Raw genomic sequence first — 22,810 nt, 5'->3', positions numbered from 1 at the left:
ACTGTTACTTGGCTGACTTCTGTTGAAAATTTGGACTTAAGTTGTAAGTCATCCCTCAAACCACTGTGTATATCCTGCAGCAAGAGTAACGTGTTGAAAAGGCCAGACGTATTATTTTGTGTGGGATCCATGTGTTCTGGTGATAAGTTGTTGATAACGCTGTAAGATATTTCTTTGTTGTCCAAATAATCAGTGGCAAATGTGAGTTTCAATAATATGGCAATGTTAAGGAAAAACTTGTTTCCTTTGGAAACTTTCAAATTTTGCAAGATTATGTAGTAAATTCCAAGCAAAGCTCTCATTATAGTGAGGGTTTCAGTTAAAGGAATGAGAGTGAAGAGTTAAATGGAAATGTTTTGCTCATAGGATAATTTTGTTAACCTGGGTAACACTAAGAATTCATAGTGATTTCACTGTGGCTTAGAAGATGTTTCCAAGAAATAAGTGGTGTTTCTTCGTAATTTTATATTATTTGGCTCCATGAGTGACACATTTTTCTTTAAATAAAAAATAGGTTGCCAAGGCTGCATTCCAGAGAAATAATGATCCTTTAGAGGCAGCTATATTTTATCTTGCAATGAAGAAAAAGGCTGTATTATGGGGTCTGTTCCGGTAAGGCTTTATAATATTTTCCTCTTCCTGCTGGCTGTATTTTCTGGATGTACAAATTGTGTTGAGTTGCATTTAAAATAAAATTACTATTTCTTGTTCAGAATCATCAGCTTAGCTTATCCATCTGGGATAGGAAAGATCAATGTATCATCCCTTACTACTTTTTGTATGACGAAACAAGACACCTTTGCCATTTGAACGATCAGCTTGAAGAATAAGAGAACATTTGAACAGTACTACAGCAAGCTCAAGCAGTACCTTTAGCTATAAAAACAGTCATTTTTATTGCCTGCTGGGACAGCATTTATTGCCCATCCCAAATTGCCCTTGAAGTTCTGTTTTTTTACGATCAGAACTCCCAGCCACCTGATGAAGGGATAGGCTGTCCAGAAAGCTTGAGGCTTTTGCTACAAATAAACCTGTTTGGACTTCAAACTGGTGTTGTGGGATTTCTTTGTATTCAATACATTTACAGGCATCTGAAAATAATTGGTTTCTACTACTAGGATTCTTCAGTTGCTGTATGTTGTGTTTGTATGTGTTTTAAACTCAATGGACAAGCAGCAGGAACATCAAATTTAGAATAACTTTTTTTTGACTGTGCAGGTCTCTTCACGATAAAAAAATGACAGAGTTTTTTGGGAAAAATTTCAATGATGATAGGTGGAGAAAGGCTGCATTGAAGAATGCCTTTGCATTGTTGGGTAAACAGCGATTTGAGCAATCAGCAGCTTTCTTTCTTTTGGGTGGTTCTCTTAAGGATGCAATTGAGGTAAAGCAACCATAATTACAATAATTGCTAATTAAAGAAATTAACATGCCTAAGTTATTAGGATGGTGAAAAGTTCAGAAATATTCTTTCCTCCTCTTCAATATTCTCCCTTACACTCCAAGCAACTTGCTGAGGTTTAATTCAATTTAATTTAATCAGGTAGTACCTCTGATCATTTTCCATCTGAGCTACAGTTTTGATTGGCTATTCAATTATCAGACATTTTAGCCGAGCCTGATCTATTTTGTACCATGCATACAACCAGCCCACCAGAGCTAACTGAATAGCCAACCGATGTACTGGAGAAAACTTGGCTGATTTTTATACTTGCCTTTCAACTGGGAAAGTAACTAACTAGACAGATTTTACATCTTCATATTTAGAAATGTGTAAATTATGTTTCCATTAGAATTTATAAAATGCTATCAAATACCTTTTTGTAAAATGGAGGAAATTTTATAGTTAAGAAAAAAGTTGCACTCATATATTTAGGAAATTCTGAATCACTATTCAACTAATGATTTATTTTTGAACTTAATTGTTTCTACATAAGCAGTTGTGATTGCAAGTTGAGCACAACAAAATTCCACAAGCAATAAATGTAAAACCAGGGATAGTTATGAGATTTTATACTTAATTCAAATTATAGAGATTATTACCATTGCCCATGTAAAAAGGCTTTAGTTTAATTCCTTAGCCTCTGCGTTTTTATTTGTCATTACTGGCCTGTAGGTTTGTTTAATTATTTCATGTATTTGCATTGCCCATGTATAGGAATTCTAATTCCTTAATTTCTGTATTTAAAAGTTCTATTTTTATTGGTTAGAACTGGCTTGCAAGTTTGTTTGATAGTTTCACAGACTTGCATTTTGACAATTGATTTTCTTTTTAATATCATGGACGTGATAAATGGCTATTTCCCTATTCAGTTTCTATAAATGCAACCTATCTTGCCATTTTGCTCTTAAGAATTTGGGACAATTTTGCACCATTGTTCTGGAATTTAAATGCCAAGTTATAATATATTTAGAGCTATGCATTAAATCCAATTTCAAGATTCATACCTCATTTATAAGGTACTGAACATGGTTTGCAAGACAATCTGGATGATATTGAAAATCACCTAAATCACTATAATTCACCTAATATTAACATTTGCATTCTATTACAATTTGAAAATCTTACACGTATAAAATTATTTCTAATACGCATTGCAGAAACAATATTTTCCATGCAGATCGTTATTAGAAGTTTTCACCTGAACAAAAGAACTGCACAGATCATTTGCCCTAGTATGCTGAGAGATACCTTGTTATGAGATTTCACTTCAATATTTTGCAGCTAATCTAAAAAATGGCATCTTATTTGAACTTGACAAAACCTAATGGTTGCAGCTTATTAATGTAACCTTTTCTGTTCTTTTGAAAGGTTTGTCTTGAAAGGCTTCATGATGTTCAGTTAGCTCTTGTAATAGCACGATTATATGAATCAGAGTTTGAAGTGTCATCCACCTATAAGTCTATACTACTCAGAAGGATCCTGGGCTTTGATGCAAAGAGCAAAGATTTTAACCTTTCTCTTAGAAATTCTGACCCTGTTTTACGGAGTATGGCGTATTGGATATTGGAAGATTACACCAACTCTCTGAACACTCTGTTGGAACAGGGGATGAGGGAAAATGATGATTTCACTGGAGCAAATGGTAATGTATTTGAGAAATGGAGATTTTAAAAATAAGTCTTAAATTTGGGTTGTGGTGTACTTCCCTCATTTTTGTATTTGAAATAAAATAGTTCATCTTCAACAGAAATATTTTGTTGGTTAACTTTCCTAAAAGCACTACATTAGTAGTTTGGGAACTGAATTGAAGATTATCATGATTTTAATAAACTGATGGTGCATTTGTACTGCAACTACCAATCTAAGGCTTGATCTAAAAAATTTGGTGTTGCTTTGCACTGACAGTGTTCCTATGTAAAATGCTCTGAATTAATGGTTCTTGTGCTACTTGGCACAGGAAGAAACTGGCAGTATTAGGCCACCTTTTTGCAATGGAAGTAACCGTTTGGCAAATAAGGTTCATTGATATTTATGCAGAAATCAGACAGCAACTTGTGGCAAACATACCTGGATAATTAAACATCAAAATTTATTGACCAAGGTGCTGTACATGAGCTTCACAGGATGTCACCATTTGCGTCCCAGTCAAATGTATTTGAAGGACTTGAAGTTACTGTACCGAAATTATAAGCACAGATGAAAGTTGCCACAAGCCATGACTCTTTTTGGTGTGTTACTGCCAAATAGCCTCTCCCAGTCCCATTCCTGGAGATTTTTATTACTGTTGATAGACTTGTTGGCATTCAGCAAAAATTTTACAGGTATTGTGCCTGGTTCTTAACCAGTCAGCATAAAAGAAATGCTTTCTAAAATGGGAGGCTTGATGTCTGAAAACCCATATATTTTTGAAGTCAGTAAACGTGAAAACATAGGGGTGAACTACTTGGCTCCTGGAGCTGTTCCACCATTCAGTGAGATCATTGCTGATCTGCTACCTAATCCACACACCCACTTTTGCCTCACATTCCTTAATGCTCCTTGATAACAAAATCAAATAATCTCAGTTTTAAAATTTACAATTGCCATTGCTGGAATAGATTCCGAACTTTTACCATTGTGTTGTGTAGTAAAAGGTCGGGCTGTAATTTGTAAATTATGCCCCCTAATTCTAGACTCCCCAACTGGTGGAAGTAGTTTTCCTGTGTTAAACCTAGTTGTTCTCTTTAACATCTTGAAAATTTTGATCAGATCACCCTTAATCATCTCAGTTCCAGGAAAATACAACCCTAATTTGTGTAATCTCTCCAGGTATCATTTGGTAAACCTACACTGCAAGAGCAGTATGTCCTTGTGGGCAGCGCGGTGGCACAGTTGTTAGCACTGCTGCCTCTCAGCGCCAGGGACCCGGGTCCAATTCCCGGCTTGGGTCACCATCTGTGTGGAGTTTGCACGTCTCCCAGTGTTTGCGTGGGTTTCCTCCAGGTGCTCAGGTTTCCTCCCACAGTCCAAAGATGCGCAGGTTAGGTGAATTGGCCATGCTAAATTCTTCTTCACTTTACCCGAACAGTGTGGCAACTAGGGGATTTTCACAGTAACTTCATTGCAGTGTGAAAGTAAGCTTATTTGTGATTAATAAATTTTAAAAAAATAAAGTTAGGTGCCTGTAACGGTTTACCTCAATTCATGTATTCTATAACCAGGTTTTTGTACAGTTACAACACAACTTTTACCCTTCGTACTCTATATAAATGTTACTGAACATGTTAACACCAATTTAAAAAGTTTAAAAAATGAGAGCTAGCTCTTAGTTTTAAGTACTTCAGTCATAAAGAAAGACTTGCATTTATATTGTGATTTTCCCAACCACCAGACCCGTCAAAGTGCTCAACAGTAATTGAAGTTCTTTTGAAGTGTAGTCACTGTTGTAGGAGATCATGATAGAATAATTTGATGCCTGACAATGTCTTGGAATCTATTTTCAGAATGCAGCAAGTCTACCTCATGCACCCCTGGGGTATTTAATTTCTACAACTATTTGCGAACCCATCCTCTTTTGTTGCGACGACACTTCGCTTCTTCAGAGAAGACAATGTCACAGATGGGATTGACTGTGGAAAGTGGTCTGGCAGATAAGATAAGCTTAGCTGAAAGAAGATTGTTCTTTACAACTGCAAATGCACATTTTAAAGCTGGCTGTCCAATGTTGGCCCTTGAAGTCTTGTCCAAGATGCCAGCAGTCACCATGAAGCCAAAGACTTTGCAAAATAAAATAAGTTCTTATTTGACTGTAAATTCTTCATTTGAAGAATCTAATCGTAAAGTTTTGGATTGTGATTGGCCCTCACCAGCATTAAATGGTGTGGAATCTAAAGCCTCTTTTGATTGGCTGTCAAATGGACAATCTAGCTCATCTCTTAGTTTTGATTGGAGTCAATCTTCTCTAACTATTGAAGAACAACCATTGGAATTAAAATGGGATAGTGATAAAGAAGATGAAGAGGAAGTAAATGGTCTGTCAATGAAGGAGATAAATCCATCTTGTCCTAATGATGAGAAGATGGAAGGAGAAAGTTATTGTAACTTCTCCAGCCCCACTGATGATTTTTTGTGTCCATCGGAAGATGTCATAGCAGCACAATTAAAATTTGGGGCTTGCTTGAAGATACTTACAACAGAGTTGCGTACACTGTCTACTGGGTATGAGATTGATGGTGGCAAACTCCGCTACCAATTATACAATTGGCTTGAGAGAGAAATTATAGCTTTACAGAAAACATGTAATTACAATGTTGATCTGGAAGCAATGAAAGGTAGTTTTGAAGGTACATGGGATGAAGCATTTAACGATGAACATGCAGAAAATGGAGGCATTGACCAACAAAAGTCATTTCACCAGCAAGAATATTTGCAGCGTAGGAGACAGTGGCTGCTGCAAAACCAGCCACTACTAAGGATGTTTCTTAGCTATTGTAGTCTTCATGGGTCCCATGGCGGAGGTCTGGCATCTGTCAGGATGGAGTTGATTCTTCTTTTACAGGAATCGCAGCAGGTAATTTTACTTGTATGGTAATACATGTTCTCATTCCTCAATGCAATGTCTTTGTTGAATTCAACAACGGCTTGACTAATTTTCTATTGCTCCCTTCCTGAATGGTATTTTATCTGGTTGACCCTTACTTGTATGTTATACCAAAACTAGAAGTTTAGAGAATTAAAGACAAATTCTACTGCTACATGGTATGACATATTGGAGCACTGGTGCCTTTTGGTTTTAGGCAGGTCTTAATCTTCAAAATTCTTAATTTTCTTCATGTTATTTGGATTTGAGCACTACATATTTTTAACCATTGTCATTGCAAAAAACATCAAAGTTCAATTTGAAGGACTGTAAAGCTGGGTGAAATTCAGAGTGCACCAAATAGTTCACAAGAATTTTGGAATCATGAGTGCATTTCACTTATGGTCATTTTGATTACTGTGTAATCAGTTTGATTCAATTCCTATATGTTCACATTTGAACTGCATACCAGTAAGTATTATTGCCATTTTGTTAGTAAATCTGTGGTGTGTCATTTGAAATTTGGGGACATTTCAAATGCATGCACCAAATATGTTAAAAGCTACATTTCACTGTAGAAGAAGTGTCAGTGTTTAATATTAATTTAAATTGACAAATAAAAACCTTCCCAAAAAAGTTGAACTGTCATGGGGGTGGGTGGGTGGGAAATTGCTGTTCAGTAAAACTCCCAGCTCCCTGAGGGTAGGGTGTCCCAAATCTGAAGAGCCCCCTGAGGTGGGGTGCCCAGTCCCCACACCTTCCCACCCAACAGCGAGGGTGAAAACTTTTTCAGTTTCGTACCCTGATCCAACTAACATGTGTCAGCCTAAAATCAAGGAGTCACAGGAAAAGAGCCTTCAGTGGCCATTTAGACATCTCTTAAGGGTCCATACTAGAGGCGGGGGTTGGGGGTGGGGTGGATTTCCTGTTTGAGGCTCTGCCTGTCCCACTGTAAAATTGCATTCAGGGCAGGCAGGATCCCAGAGGGGATTCCATCGATGCAAATTTATGGTGGTCCGGGTAGAGTGTAAAATTATGATCTGTCAGTTTCAGGGACTGGGACAGTTGTCAAATTTGGGAATAATTTTTGATGATCCATTTATGTTGGCATAATCTGAAGTGAAAATAAAATTTTAAAATATACAGAATTTCAAACCATATCTATTAATATTTGTATTTAGGAGCATTCGGTGAAACAGGCCTCTAGCCCTTTAGTGCAACTTGCATCAATACCACTCCTGTTTGCTTGCACTGCAAGTGCTAAAACTGTGGTGGCTAATCCTAGACTCCATCTGAGCAACCTTACACATGACATTGTGCATACCATTGTGGAATTTGATTCTCCTCCACATCCGGACATCAGAAATAACAAGGTAGGTGTTAACACGTATCTCAATCTGTTGTGGAGGTGACAATGTAACATTCTGGTAATAAATAAATTGTGGCAACCAATTGCATCCAGTGTTTTGGCTATCATAGTCTTGGCCACACTGACATCAATGTAAAGTTATGTAACCTCTTGCTCATTTCTTTATTTTGAGTATTGCTAAAATTCAAAACAAGCAAGGGATTTAATGAAAGGAAATATGATCAAGCTGAATGACAAGTTGCAAATATTTAAAGTTAACACTCATCACTTATGTTCAACATCCATTTTTTAAAATTAACAGTAAAATGAAGTCAGCCTTTCGTTTGGTTCCAATCAATTACCTGTCACCATGATGGTGAGATAATAGGTTAGAGGATTCATCAGACTGATCCAACTTTTGTCTCAAGTTTAAGTACATTTTTCAAGCCAGTTGGCTTCTTGAAGGCCAGATTGCAAATCTATCAAGAATTGATAGTTAATTTTTCTTTTAAATTAACCATCAGTGGTAGTAAAATGGAATTTTCTGACAGTTTTACTTTGTTGTGTTCAAGTTTACTTTGTGCCAAAATAGTTACTGTTTTACTAAGAATACAAGAGTGAAGTTAATTTGAGAAATAATTAAAACCAGAGCGTCCAGATTTCTGTCATAAGTGAACCAAATTTATACCATTTGTCATCCCAACACTCTACTCAAAGGCAGATCACAAAAATAAACAGATATATTCCTGAAATTCAGCCAGCGAAAACCGGCAACAGCACAGAATTCTAGTAAACATCTTACTGTTTGTTTAATTAAAATCACCTCCATGACTGAGGCAGACCTTGACAAGCTTCAGCCTGCTGGTCACATGCATTTCCTGGGAGCTTCTAATCTGTCCCTTGGCTGCATCAGGGAGAACACACAAACGGGCCGGTTAAGTGAATAACCAACACTAATGACTGTGATCAGCTTATTTGTGCAAGCCCTGTGTATATACATAATAGTTCCTGTCACCAGGCTGTTCAGCATCAGAACGAGCAATGAAAACAAATTGCAGACCTTCAGGGAAAATACACCAAGTATGTTGGAGTTGACCAGTGACTGAAGGCCAAAAATGCACCTTTTAGGAGATGAGTGCATGAAAAGAGGTGTTGAAAAGGGAAGTGTACTTTCAGAGCTGCTTATTACATTATTGCAGCATCAACTTGCATTTTGAATTCTGAAGTATATACAGTTGTAATTTCAAAACTTCAAATTATTTTCCCATCAGTCGTTAGCACTGTTAAAACAAATCAGCAAAACCCCTCTATTGTCTTGTTTTCCCATTTTTCTCATTCTGTCACTGAAGGTGCTGATAGTCGTTGAGGTCTGTTTCCATGGGCCCTGGCTGTTCAGAATTTGAACCTGAGACCTCAGGCATTGGCATCATAATACACAAAAGAGCACCTTTTAACATGGATATATATCTATTAAAAGAAACGTGCTTTTGTGCATCTGTTCTGTCAACCTTTTGTATTGTAAATTACTTTTGCCACATTTATAATGGTACCAAGGATGAGAAAAGTGGGAAGTGAAAGTGCTGAGCTTGGATGTTAATTAGAAAACAGAGATTTTAGGTAATTGGCAAAAGAATCAGAGGGTGGCCGATTTGTCAATCCACCAAAAGCTTGATCTGTAATTCTGCTGGTGGACAAGGAATTTAAATATCCAACCATAAATGCTGCTACTTGCAGCTAGTTTCAATGTTTATATGACTGATGTTCTCCACAAGCAATCTCAGTTTAACATTGAGATAAGCTTCTTAATGATTAATTATTTCTGAAAAATGAGTTGATAAAGCACCTTCCCGTTCCTGCTAAGGTTTAGCTTTACAGAAGGAATATGACAAATTTAATGGAAACCTAAGAAGTAGGAGGGCAGGTGAAGGCCATCTGGCCCCTCAAACCTGCTGATGGCTGATCTTTTCATGGACTCAGCTCTACTTACCCACTTATTCATCATATCCCTTACTTCCTTTATTGTTCAAAAATCTACCTTTGCCTTAAAAACATTCAATGAGGTAGCTTCAACTACTTCACTGGGTAGGGAATTCCACCAATTCACTACCCTTTGTGTGAAGGAATTCCTCTTTAACTCAGTCCTAAATCTGCACCCCTTTATTTTGAGGTTATGTCCTCGAGTTTCATCCGCCAGTGGAAACAACCTCCCTGCTTCTATCTTATCTATTCCCTTCATAATTTTATATGTTTCTATAAGATCCTCCCTTATTCTTCTAAATTCCAATGAGTATAGTCCCAGTCTACTCAGTCTCTCCTCATAAGCCAACCCTCTCAACTCTGGGGAAAAGAACTAGTGAATCTCTTTGGCACCCCATCCTGTGCCAGTATGTCCTTTCACAAGTAAGGAGACCAAAACTGTACACGGTACTCCAGGTGTGGCCTTACCAGCACTTTATACAGTCGCAACATAACCTCCCTGTTTTAAAACTCCATCCCTCCAGCAATGAAGGACAAAATTCCATTTGCCTTCGTAATTACCTGCTGCACCTGCAAACCAATCTTTTGGCAATTCATGCACAAGGACACCCAGGTGCCTCTGCACAGCAGCATGCTACATTATTTTACCATTTAAATAATAGTCCATTTTGACCTCACATTTACCAACATTGTACTCCATCTGCCAGAACCTTGCCTATTCACTTAAACTATGTATATCTCTTTGCAGACTTTGTGTCCTCTGCACACTTTGCTCTACGACTCATCTTAGTGTCATCTGTAAATTTTGACACACTGCACTTGGTCCCCAACTCCATATCATCTATGTAAATTGTAAATAATTGCGGTCCCAACACTGATTCCTGAGGCACACCACCAGTCATTGATCGCCAACCAGAAAAATGTCCATTTAACCCCACTCTTTGCTTTCTGTAGTTAACCAGTAAGTGAAGCCCTGTTTGTCTATGTTGGTGTTTCTGGGGATATAAAAGCTGCTTTAGCACTACATCCAACATAATCAAAAATATATTTAGCTACTCATCATCTTTTCTGTGTACAAATTAACTGTCAAATTTGTCTACAAAGCTGATGACAGACTGCACTTCAGAATTAATTCATCAGATGTGAAGTGTTTTGAAGCACTTTTGGAATGTTTTGTAACATTAATGGCAGTACACAAATGCAAGTTGTTGTTGAAATGATCTGAGTATGTAATGAGGTACTTGCTCAACAATTTAAATACAAATTGATATTTCAGATGTGCTTAAACAAAATACAACAGATGGCTATTGTCATAACAGCCTTGAATCTTTCATACTGCTGTAATTCATTTTGAAATGCAAAATTATGAATGCAACAGCGTATCTCAGAGCATGGAAGGCACTTTGTTGTTGAATTTATTTGTACTATATGATTCCAAAATGTATTACATTTTATTTGAGACAATGGTTTATTTAAAACTCTGCCATCTTCTACTAAATGTTAATAAGCTGCATTCCATCACAACTTTGTAGATTAGTTCAGTGTGATATGCAGTATTATGCTTATAAAAATGTGTATCTACATGCTGGAGAGTTGGATTTATAGTGCTGCCATTTTACCTAGTTACTCACTTGATGCCTCTCATGAAATATTCCCCACTTTATCTGGATCCACAGGAAAGCTCTTCCTTTAAATGGTTTGAAAATGTGACTCATTGACATCAGCAGTGTCTTGTGCCAAGAATGCTGCTTCCTTGCTGATGACAGGGTGGAAGTGAGATTTTGTGTTGGTTGTGGGTTTGCAGATGGCTTGTGCATCCTATTTAACCTTGCAGGCTCTCAGTTGAGAGAGGAAGTTGATTGTGAACACAGTGAAGGTAATGGTGGATTGTTGGCTTGTTCAGCTGTCTCCTCTGTCACCATTTTTGTTCACTGGCATCTCTTGCTGAATTGGAAGGTTTTGATACTATGATAGATTGCCATTTTGGTTGAGATTGGGCATTTGTTTAATTCCTGATAATAGAGCAGACCTTCGTGGAGATATTGAGATCGTCTTTGAAGTTTTTCCTTTGTTCCTGTGGAAGTTGGCTCCCTGATTTTGCTCCGAGTAGAACCCCTGTTCTGGTGATCTTGAGTCGAGCATTCTGGCGACATGTTCTGTTTGCAGCTTTTTCTGATTTATTTTTCTTGTTTTTCAGTTGTTATTACTGAATAAATAAACACTTAATATCTAATTAAAATGAGAATTGCAGCTTCAGAAGTAGTAAGTGCTGCCTTTAAGCTTTAGGGCTACAAGTATCTGAAATAATGCACCAGCTGGATACCTACAATTATATATTAGCTCACCAACACTTGTTTTTCAATTGGCTCCTTTGAGTGAAATGGCTAGGTAAACACCATGGCTTTCTTGTTTTGTATTAATGTGGATTGAAAATGTGATTGAAGCATATTGTACCTAATCACATAACTAGAAACAATTAGAAATTATGTAAACCTGTGTCTTTGAACAACACTTTAGAAAAATATAAGTTTAATTTCTGGGATTGTGGGCAGCAGTCAGAACAGTATGCTTAACTACTTTTTTCCCCTTCAGATCTACGTAATGCACACTGTAGCGGCATCCCTGTCTGCTTGTCTTTACCAATGCCTTTGTGATGGCTATAGTTACAGGTAAGTCTTTGTTTCCTTTTAATCAATTTCTTCCTTAACATTGCAACTAACATAAAAGAAAATTCTAAGGTCTTCTATGAGCATTTACATAATGAAAGGGTGGTAAGAGAAAGAATAGGGCCGATTAGGGATAGCGAGAACTCGCACATGGAAGCTGGAAAAATGTAGTAGGTATTAAGTGAATGCTTTGCATCTGCTTTTACTAAGGAAAATGATGCTCCCAGGCTGAAGTAAGTGAATAGGTAATTGGTGCACTAGAAGAACTTACTATTGAGAAGTAGGAGCTGTTAGGCTATCTTGACAACAATTGCAAAAGTTGTCAACTGTGATGAGAATAGTCTTGAATGTCAAAAGAACGTGGATGTGTTGGTGGATTGGGCAAACTAGTGGCAGATGAAATTTATGCAGAGGAGTGTGAGGTGATTAGTTTTGACAGGTAAAATATGGAGAGATAAAGGGAGAAATTCTAATAGAGGTGCAGGAGCAGAGGGATCTTGGTATATTTGCGCATAAGTCTTTGAAGATGACAGTATGTTGAGAGAACAGTTAATTAAACATGTGGTATCTTCAGGTTAATTGATGGGGCATTGAATGCAAAGGTAAGGAGGTCATGTTGAACTAGTGTAAGACGCTGATTATGCCTCGTGCATCCAGTTCTGGGCTCCATACTTGAAGGATGTGAAGGCACTGGAGAGAGTACAGAGGAGATTCACAAGAATGATTCCAGAGGTAAAGAGCTTTCATTATGAGAATAGATTGAAGAGATTGGGACTGTTTTCCTTGGAGAAAAAAGGTTGAGAGGAGACTTGGTTGAGACATCCTGAGAGGTATGTACTGGCTAGTTAGTGAAATACTGTCCATACTCGAGAGAGCATCAAAAACCAGAGGGTACATTCAAAATAATAGGCAAAAGAAGTAAAAGTGATGAGGAAATTTTTTTTCTTCCAGAAGGTGGTTGGAGTCTGGAACGAACTCCCTGAGAAGGTGGTAGAAGCAAGCTCAGTCAAAGTATTCAGAAGGGAACTGGATTGCTAACTGAATAGAAACATTGTGCAAGGTTATGGTGATAAGGCAGGAGAATGGGACTTTCCTCCAAGGAAAACAATCACTAATTCTCCACTCTATTCTCAGAATGCTCTTTCAGAGAGCCAGTGAAAACTTGCTGGGTCGAATAGCCTCCTTCTGCACTATAATAATTTGGTGATTCTTTTCCCTCCCCTAATGAAGATCTACATCCTTTCAGAGTTGCAATATCATGAGTGCCAGGCAGCATCTAATATTGGTATCAAGTTGCTAGTTTGTATATGTATCACAGGTAGTGAGTCTTAAAAGATTTGACTTTGCGGTCGTATCAAAGTATCCACACATGCACACTTTCTTGCAATGTCACCAGATAGTGAGTGAAACCCCCTGGATGGTTTTCCCTTCTCTAACCAAAGAAGTTTGAGTCTAACTGCACCATCATATTGTTCTCCCAGCATAAAATGAACTGGATGTCCAATTTACTGATCTGTTAGCTTGGTTAAGTGCTGGCTTAAACTGTTGCCGTTTGTACTGGTGGTTCCGTGATAGAATTCTTGCTGTCATGCAGGAGACGCGAGTTTGATTCCCAACCAATGCAATACAACTTTTTACAACGTGCAGGGATACAGGGAAAAGGCAGAGAATAGAACTAATTCATGATGCTCATTTTGAGAGCCGGTACATACCCAATGGGCCAAATGATGACCTCCTGAGCCGTAACAATCCTGTGATTCTGATTCTGTAAAGTACTGTTTGTGGTTCAAGCACACTGAATTTTTAGTTAATTGTGGTTACGTTCATCCACAATGAATACAAAGTCTTGCTGGCTTTGGACAAAAGGTATCTTGAACTTGAGTTTTTTATTCATTCATGGATGTCACTGGCTGGCCAGCATTTATTGCCCATCCCTAGTTGCCCAAGAGTAGTTGTGAATCAATCACATTGTTGTGGCTCTGGAGTTACATACAGACGAGACAGGGTAAGGACATTAGTGAACGAGATGAGTTTTTTTCGGCAATCAACAATGAGTTTGTGGTCATCAGTAGATTCTTTCTTCAATTCCAGATATTTTTTATTGAATTCAAATTTCACCCATCTGCTGTGGCAGGATTTGAACATTAGCTGAGTATGCACAAGAGAAACATTTTGGAAGGTGAAGGGAGAGAGCAAGATAAGGAGTAAGTTGCAGGGTCATGGTGGGGGAGGAGGTCATAAAGAAGGAGACAACAGAGGAAGAGAGAAGAAAAGTTCCGAGGAACTGAGGGCAAAAAAGGTCTCAGAAGAAGAGACAGTGACTTAAAAGTGGAAATGAGTCACAGACTGGGGGAATAGAAATGAGGAAGGTGGAAAAAACAGTAAAATATATTTGTATTTGCAACAGTTTGTTTTATGCACAGGCAGATGAGTGAACATTGTACTGTGGTGATGAGTTAATGAAGAAAGTTTGAAGGACAGGGGAAAATAATAAAGCAGATGACTAGATGATATGCAGCCAGTAATGTTAGTGCGCTAACGGAGAACAGACATAATGGAACACCTGAGAAATAGAAGAGAGAAGGGAAGGCAGTTGAGTAAGAAGTCTACAGGAGTAGGAGACATGAGAACTGGCTCCGGAAGCCACCTCCCCCTGTGACCTCCTTATTTTGCTGTCTCCCTTCACCTTCCAGTGTTTCTCTTGTGTGTACTCAGTTGTTCTATTTGTCCTCACCACTCCATTACACCCCCTGCCTACCCTCACCCAAGCTAGATCACATGTTCTGTCCCTGCCTTGCATATTTTTGTTCCTATGGACTGCTTTGCACACCTTCACTACAAACGTACAGCTCCTGGTATCATTTACGCATCCAGCAATGATGATTTAATGCTTTTCCAAAAGCTCGTACTAGTCACACGTACATATACTTTGATATCCAGCTATTCACCAATTAAGCTTGAAAGAATAGTTAGAAATATCTCTCCATTGTTTCTTCCTTTCATGTGCCCATTCTCTAATATCTCTGGCCTTCCTCATCTCTAGTACCTTTCTATTTCACTGCCTGGTGCTCTGTCTTCCTTTTACTTTCTGTTATAATTTCCTCCTCCACCTGAAGTCAGCTAATATCCCACTGAAGGCAACAGGAAAGATTCGCATTTATACAGTGCTCATCTCAAGGCTTAATAGCCAGTGAAATGTTTTTAAAGTGTAATCACTACTGTAATATTGGAAATGCAGCAGCCAAAATGCACACAGCAAGGTTTCACAAGCAACAATGTAATGATGATTAGATAATCTGTTTTTGTGATCCTAAATGAGAGATAAATATTGACCAGGACACCAGACATAGCTTCAATGCTCATAGTCATGATGTGGAGATGCTGGCATTGGACTGGGGTAAACACAGTAGTCTCACAACACCAGGTTAAAGCCCAACAGGTTTATTTGGTAGCTAGTGGCTTTTGCTACCAAATAAACCTGTTGGACTTTATCCTGGTGTTGAGAGACTTGCATAGAAATAGCGTCATGAGATATTTTACTCTCCCTAAGAGGGTTGCATCACTGTCAGAGCGCAGCAGTCATTCAATAGTGCTCTGGAGTGTCAAGTTTGATGTTTGTGTTCAAGCCCTATAGTGGGACTTGAAACTGAAACTTATGGTCCTGATGCAGGAATCCTAATGGCTGAGACATGAAGGAAATAAACTCGAATTTTATCTTTTTCAGTTCTTCATTTGAAAACCAGTTCACTGGAATGGTCTACCAGAGTTTTCTGTTTTCACAGCAACGTTCAAACAGAGCAGCAAGTTTAGATGGCACAGTAACTCCCAATACTTCCCCAGACCAATGGCCAGGTAATAACTATATGCATGTGTGTGTGTACATATACAGAAAATGGTCTATTCTTTAACTTCAAAGTATTTTTCCATTTCAACTGTATGTTCCGCTAAATAGACTTTCCCAAATTTAAAAATGGGAAGAAAGATCAACATGGTAGTAAGAAATAGATAAATCGATCCTCAACTCTTAACAGGTGTTAATCCTTCTTCTGAAACATCTTTTTACATTGCAGCAGAGATTTATTGCTTTGCCATACAGACTCATCCTTATAATTGTATACTCTATTCCCTTTTATTCCTGTTTATAGCATCAGTTCATGTCAGTGGTGTTGTCCTTTTAAAATATGCAAGATTTGTATGAACTAGAACAAAAGCACAAAGCTAAATATGGATGCATTTTTCAGAAGAATCGGAAATACATTAATTTCCTAATGCTCTAATTCACAGGTATAAAGGAACTAATTAACCTCTTGAATTCTGCTGGCGATGAGGATAAGCCCAAATTGACAGTCCTACTCTGTGAGGTATTGACAGCAGTTTACCTTAGTCTTTTTGTTCATGGCTTGGGAACACACTCCAGCAATGAGCTATTTCGCCTTGTAGCTCATCCTCTTAACAGCAAAATGTGGCCTGCAATTTTTGGTGGAGGAGCTCATGTACCTGTGAAAAATCAAATCCAACCTAAGCCTGCTTCAGGTTTGTTAACTTTTTTTAATCTTTGGTATATACAAGTATTATTTGTGTAAATTTCTAAATGAATGTGGTCCAAAAGCATGTACAATGGTCAGTGGGATAGCGATAAAGGAATAAAAGAAAATACTGGGAAAAGATTAGACGACACTTGAGTTAAGAACCTTTTTTTTTACAGCTGTGACTAAGAATCTCCTTGCAAAGTGTTAGCCTGCTCCCTCTCTTTTAATTACTCAAGGGCCAGCACTGTATTTTTTTGTATTTCCTATGTCAGCCTGTTTTGCAAAATTCAGTTCTACATCTTAATTTGCAAACAAATCAAAATATTTATCCCTGTATTTATTACAAATGCAAACAGCTACAATAATAATATCTGGTAAATAAATATTTTCTGACAAAATTATCCAAATAGCTTTAAAGAAGGATAGATCAGTTTTCTTCCAAACATTTTCTCCAGTGTTATGTATAGGTCTCTATGTAGCATTTTTGTTTGGCATTTCCTCACTTATAATTCATTGATAAGTGTGTCATCAAAAATGTAAATGGTAAAATTTTTCCTGCTGTTATTACTTAAACTTATGATCTTTTAAGTACATTAAAGAAGAAAGTAAAATCCAATGACTAAATCCAATACGTGTTGATTTACTATATAAGGTATCAGTTGAGTTTCCTGCTTCACATAAGAACAATGTTTGAATATATTCACCAAAACGCTTTAATTCTAGCGATTTTGTTGTAGCAGTTTCATTTGTAATTTTTAATGTGCTGTGACTGTTTTTACTGCATTCCCAGTTTGAAGGGCATCCAGAAGTTTGGGCATAGCAGTCATTAGCTTATTGCCCACATGTTATTTTGAACTCACCTGAATAGCCAAATCTGTTTTGTTCTGCACTAGTAAAGCTGATTTAAAATTAATTGACAAAATAATTTAAGGGATTAAATGGCATTATCTTTTTACTTAAGTGTTCTGCACAATACATAGAATTCTGTTTTGTAATTTACTTACTTTTGTCAAACAAAATGACAAAACTATTTGCCATTTGATATAGAATCTTAGGATAAGTGTATATAACCAGAAATGTCAAAGGAAGAGCTCCACATTGAAAAATGAATTTATAATTTCCCATAATAAGTAGTACAATATATTTGAACATGAACAGAAGATACAGTACACATGGTCCCACACTTGTGCTTGGTGGGGTGCAGAATAATCTCGTAATATTGGAAGTTCCTGATCTTAATTGCACTGGTGTGGATAAAAGTTGAGCAGAGGTCTGGCAACATATCCAAAAAGGTGAGGGTAGGGGAAATAGATGCGAAAATTGTTAGTGGACCTTTGTTGTATGTCAACTAGGAGCTGGGCCTAGAGCAAAATAAGCTTAGCAGCAGTTTGTCTAACTCTCAACCTCAGGTGGTGTATTGTCTGGGAAAGGAGAGAGAAAGTAAGGATATATTCGTATGTAACGAACCCATAGAAATATAAGTTGAAATTCCTTTAATCCTCAATAAAATGAGACGGCATTGAGCAAATGTAAAATTTTGTATATAATGTCTGGAGACCGGTTGGAATGTATCCAAGGGTTCTGAAGGAAATGGCAGAGGTGAAAGTAGATGCCTTGGTGATTATTTTCCAAACCTCGCTGGATTCCGGGGAAGTGCTGGAAGATTGGAAAACGGCTAATGTTACGCCGCTGTTTAAAAAGGGTAGCAGGCAAAAGGCAGGGAATTATAGGCCGGTTAGTTTAACGTCTGTTGTAGGAAAAATGCTTGAATCCGTAATAAGAACATAGGAGCAAGAGTAGGCCATCTAGCCCTTCGAGCCTGCCCCGCCATTCAATAAGATCATGTCGTGGCTCAGTTCCACATTCCCGCCCTCTCCCCATAACCCTTAATCCCCTCTGTTATCAAAAACCCATCAACCCGCATCTTAAAAATATTTAGCGAGGCAGCCTCCACCACTTCAACGGGCAGAGAATTCCAGAGATTCACCACCCTTTGAGTGAAGAAGTTCCTCTTCAACTCCGTTCTAAACCGCCCCCCCTTTATCTTGAGGCTGTGCCCCCTAGTCCTACTATCCTTTCTGAGCAGGAAGAGTCTCTCCACCTCTAACCTATCCATCCCATTCATCATCTTATATGTCTCAATGAGATCTCCCCTCATTCTTCTAAACTCTAACGAGCACAAGCCTAGTTTATTCAGCCTCTCCTCATAGCTCAACTCCGGCATCAGCCTAGTAAACCTCCTCTGCACTCCCTCCAAGGCCAAAATATCCTTGCGTAAGTACAGCGCCCAAAACTGCACACAGTACTCCAGCTGCGGCCTCACCAATGCCCTATACAGCCGCAGCAAGTCCTCCCTACTTTTATATTCAATCCCCCTCGCTATGAAGGCCAGCATCCCATTCGCCTTCCTGACCACCTGCTGAACCTGCAAGCTGGGTTTTTGCGACTCATGCACAAGGACCCCGAGGTCCCTCTGCACCGTCGCCTGCTGCAGTTTTTCGCCCCGTAAGTAATAGTCCTTCCTACCATTATTCCTACCAGAGTGGACCACCTCGCACTTGCCAACATTAAATTCCATTTGCCAGTTCCTGGCCCATTCGCTCAACCTATCTAGATCCTTCTGCAGACTCTCCACACCCTCCGCACAATTTGCCGTTCCACCAATCTTGGTGTCATCAGCAAATTTCGACACCATACACTCGGTTCCCTCCTCCAGATCATCTATATGAATGGTAAATAGCTGAGGCCCCAGCACCGACCCCTGGGGCACTCCACTAGTCACCATCCGCCAATCCGAATAGCACCCGTTGACCCCCACTCTCTGCCTCCTATTTGACAACCAATCCTCTATCCACGCTAACACCCTACCCCCAACTCCATGTCCCCTGACCTTCTGCAATAACCTCTTGTGAGGTACCTTGTCAAACGCCTTCTGAAAATCAAGAAAGACCACATCCACCAGCTCTCCTCTATCCACCGCCCTAGACACATCCTCATAGAACTCCAGTAAATTTGTCAGACACGACTTCCCTTTAACGAAACCGTGCTGCGTCTGCTCAAACAAGCAATTCCCCTCAAGATGCCTCGCTATTTCCTCCTTGATGACGGATTCTAACATTTTACCTACAACAGACGTTAAACTAACCAGCGTATAATTCCCTGCCTTTTGCCTGCCACCCTTCTTAAACAACGGCGTAACATTAGCCGTTTTCCAATCTTCCGGCACTTCCCCGGAATCCAGCGACATCTGGAAAATAACCACCAAGGCATCCACTATCACCTCCGCCATTTCTTTCAGAACCCTCGGATGCATTCCATCCGGTCCTGGCGACTTGTCCACAATCAGCCCCTCCAGTCTGTCGAGCACCGCCTCTCTAGTAACAGTAATGTCATCGAGACCCTCCAGTCCTACCACCTTTCCATCTCTAACACCCGGCAAATTATTCACGTCCTCCTCCGTGAAGACAGAAACAAAAAGAAAATAGTGAGGCATCTTGAGAAGAATTGTTTAATAGAGCAGACGCAGCACAGATTCGTTAAGGAGAAGTCGTGTCCGACGAATTTATTGGAATTCTATGAGGATGTGTCTAGTGCGGTGGATAGAGGGGAACCGGTGGATGTCATGTTTCTCAATTTTCAGAAGGCATTTGATAAGGAGCCGCACAAAAGTTTGTTACAGAAGGTTAGGGGGCATGGAGTTGGGGGTAAGGTGTTAGCATGGATAGGGGATTGGCTGTCAAATAGGAGGCAGAGAGTGGGTGTCAATGGGTGCTATTCGGATTGGCGGTTGGTGACTAGTGGAGTGCCCCAGGGATCGGTGCTGGGGCCTCAGCTAATTTACTATTTATATAGATGATCTGGAGGAGGGAGCCAAGTGTAAGGTGTCGAAATTTGCCGATGACACAAAGATAAGTGGAACGGCAAATTGTGCGGAGGGTGTGGAAACTCTGCAGAGGAATCGAGATAGGCTGAGCGAGTGGGCGAGGACCTGGCAGATGGAATACAATGTTGGCAAGTGTGAGGTTATCCACTTTGGTAGGAATAATAGTAGGAAGGACTACTACTTAAAGGGCGAAAAGCTGCAGCATGCTACGGTGCAGAGGGACCTGGGGGTCCTTGTGCATGAGTCGCAAAAACCCAGCCGACAGGTGCAGCAGGTGGTCAGGAAGGCAAATGGGATGCTGACCTTCATAGCAAGGGGGATTGAATATAAAAGTAGGGAGGTCTTGCTGCAACTGTACAGGGCACTGGTAAGGCCACAGCTGGAGTACTGTGTGCAGTTTTGGTCGCCGCACTTGCGCAAGGATATTTTGGCCTTGGAGGGAGTGCAGAGGAGGTTCACTAGGCTGATACCGGAGTTGAGGGGGTTGAGCTATGAGGAGAGGCTGAATAGACTGGGCTTGTACTCGTTAGAGTTTAGAAGGATGAGGGGGGACCTCATTGAGACATATAAGATGATGAAAGGGATGGATAGGGTAGAGGTGGAGAGGCTCTTCCCGCTCAGAAAGGACAGCAGGACTAGAGGGCACAGCCTCAAGATAAGGGGGGGACAGTTTAGAACAGAGTTGAGGAGGAACTTCTTCACTCAAAGGGTGGTGAATCTCTGGAATTCTCTGCCCGTTGAAGTGGTGGAGGCTACCTCGCTAAATATATTTAAGACGCGGGTGGATAGGTTTTTGGTAGGCAAGGGGATTAAGGGTTATGGGGGGAAAGCGGGAAAGTGGAACTGAGCCACGACAGATCAGCCATGATCTTATTGAATGGCGGGGCAGGCTCGAAGGGCTAGATGGCCTACTCCTGCTCCTATTTCTTATGTTCTTATCAGACAGTGGTGAAACCAAAATTTTAAAATAAAACAGATGAATTTCAGAATTTTGAAATAAAGTAGCTAAGTTCATACTGCAAAGCTTTAAGAAACCATTCACAAGTTGTTGGTAATCTTTTTCATAACCAACTTTCAAAACTGCTTCTTTCCTAGAGCATATCACCATAGCATTTAATTTGCTGACTTAATCTTGCAGTTTTATGTCATTTTCTCCTAAAACTTGTAAAGCTATTACATAAGCTTTGGAATGCAGAGGTAATTCTACGTTCGACTACACATGTTCACAGTCCTAAAAGACATGGTGACCATTAAGTGCTTTGCACTGCTTTGTTATCTTGTACTGATTGTTGATCTAGAATTACTATGAAATTTGATACTATAACTGCAGAATTTGGATTTAGTTTTCAATGCATTGTTGTGTTTTAAACTTCTGACATTTTGCCTTTAGTTAAAAATCAGGTCAATGCTACACAAAATAAAGTTATGAATCATTTAGATTTTAATGTATTGGATGAGAGTGATTTTTTTTTGAACACTAACAAGTCATATTGACAAAATACAAGGCTTCAAAAGTACAATAAGATAGATTGAATTTGCATCTTAACTGTTTTTATTGTTCTACTGTAAATAAGGCATAACATTTCCTAGTTATGAACTATAGATTATTTCTCAATGTTTTCCAGTTTTATATTGCAAAAGTTAATCCTTTTATATCACTCATCAAGCATCATAATGGCTAGTATTTGTCCTGAAAGCACAAAACTGAAGAAGCACTCTTGTAAAATGTAAGCCTGTAAGAATACATATTTAAGAATTTCAAGAAAGTTGGTGGCTGTAGACTCCTTTGAGCATCATATTTCCCAAACCCTTATGTAAATTATGGCCTTATTTTCACTCCAAGCAATTTATTTTGTTCAACAAATGAAAACATTAACCACTACTTTCTCAAGCGGACAAGGGAGGTGTGGCATAGTGATATTGTCATTGGACTGGTAATCTAGAGACCATGGGTAATACCCTGGGGACCTGGGTTTGAATCCAAGCATGGCAGATTGTGAAATTTGAATTCAATAAAAATCTGGAATTAAAAGTCCAATGACCATGAAATGATTGTCATTAAATAAAAACTCATCGAATTCATTAATGTCCTTCAGGGAGGGAAATCTGCCGTCCTTTCCTGGTCTGACCTACATGTAACTTCAGATGTACAACCATGTAGTTGATTCTTAAATGATACCCTTTGAAATGACTTAGCAAGCCACCAAAGTATTTATACAGCTTGTTGCACAGTGCTTCCAGCAGAAAGAATTTACAATTCTGCTTACACAATGAAAAGTAGGCTATTTAGGTGAAGATGTTTCGACCTTGATCTCTGATTCTGTACAACACTTGCATTATCTCCAAACTAAAATAATAAGTTTTGTTTTTAGCATGCAAATATTTACTCTAATTCTCTTGCCTCT

At 39.0% G+C, this 22,810-nt stretch overlaps 1 protein-coding gene across 2 annotated transcripts in view; it reads left to right on the top strand.

Annotated features, from left to right (window-relative positions):
- Positions 1-22,810, top strand: part of dmxl1 (Dmx like 1) — a 193,217-nt gene that overhangs the window by 114,615 nt on the left and 55,792 nt on the right. For both annotated transcript variants that reach the window (XM_080188967.1, XM_080188966.1), the window contains exons 21-28: positions 515-612; positions 1,219-1,384; positions 2,813-3,086; positions 4,927-5,993; positions 7,184-7,375; positions 11,920-11,996; positions 15,718-15,845; positions 16,278-16,526. In XM_080188967.1, coding sequence (XP_080045093.1) covers positions 515-612; positions 1,219-1,384; positions 2,813-3,086; positions 4,927-5,993; positions 7,184-7,375; positions 11,920-11,996; positions 15,718-15,845; positions 16,278-16,526 — 2,251 coding nt within the window. The remainder of the gene's footprint in view (positions 1-514; positions 613-1,218; positions 1,385-2,812; positions 3,087-4,926; positions 5,994-7,183; positions 7,376-11,919; positions 11,997-15,717; positions 15,846-16,277; positions 16,527-22,810) is intronic.

This window comes from Carcharhinus amblyrhynchos, chromosome 5 (assembly GCF_965287045.1).
Source record: "Carcharhinus amblyrhynchos chromosome 5, sCarAmb.v2.hapA, whole genome shotgun sequence".
Taxonomy (NCBI): Eukaryota; Metazoa; Chordata; class Chondrichthyes; order Carcharhiniformes; family Carcharhinidae; genus Carcharhinus; species Carcharhinus amblyrhynchos.
The sequence above is the reverse complement of the archived record's forward strand: the minus strand, read 5'-3'. Positions and strand labels throughout refer to the sequence as shown.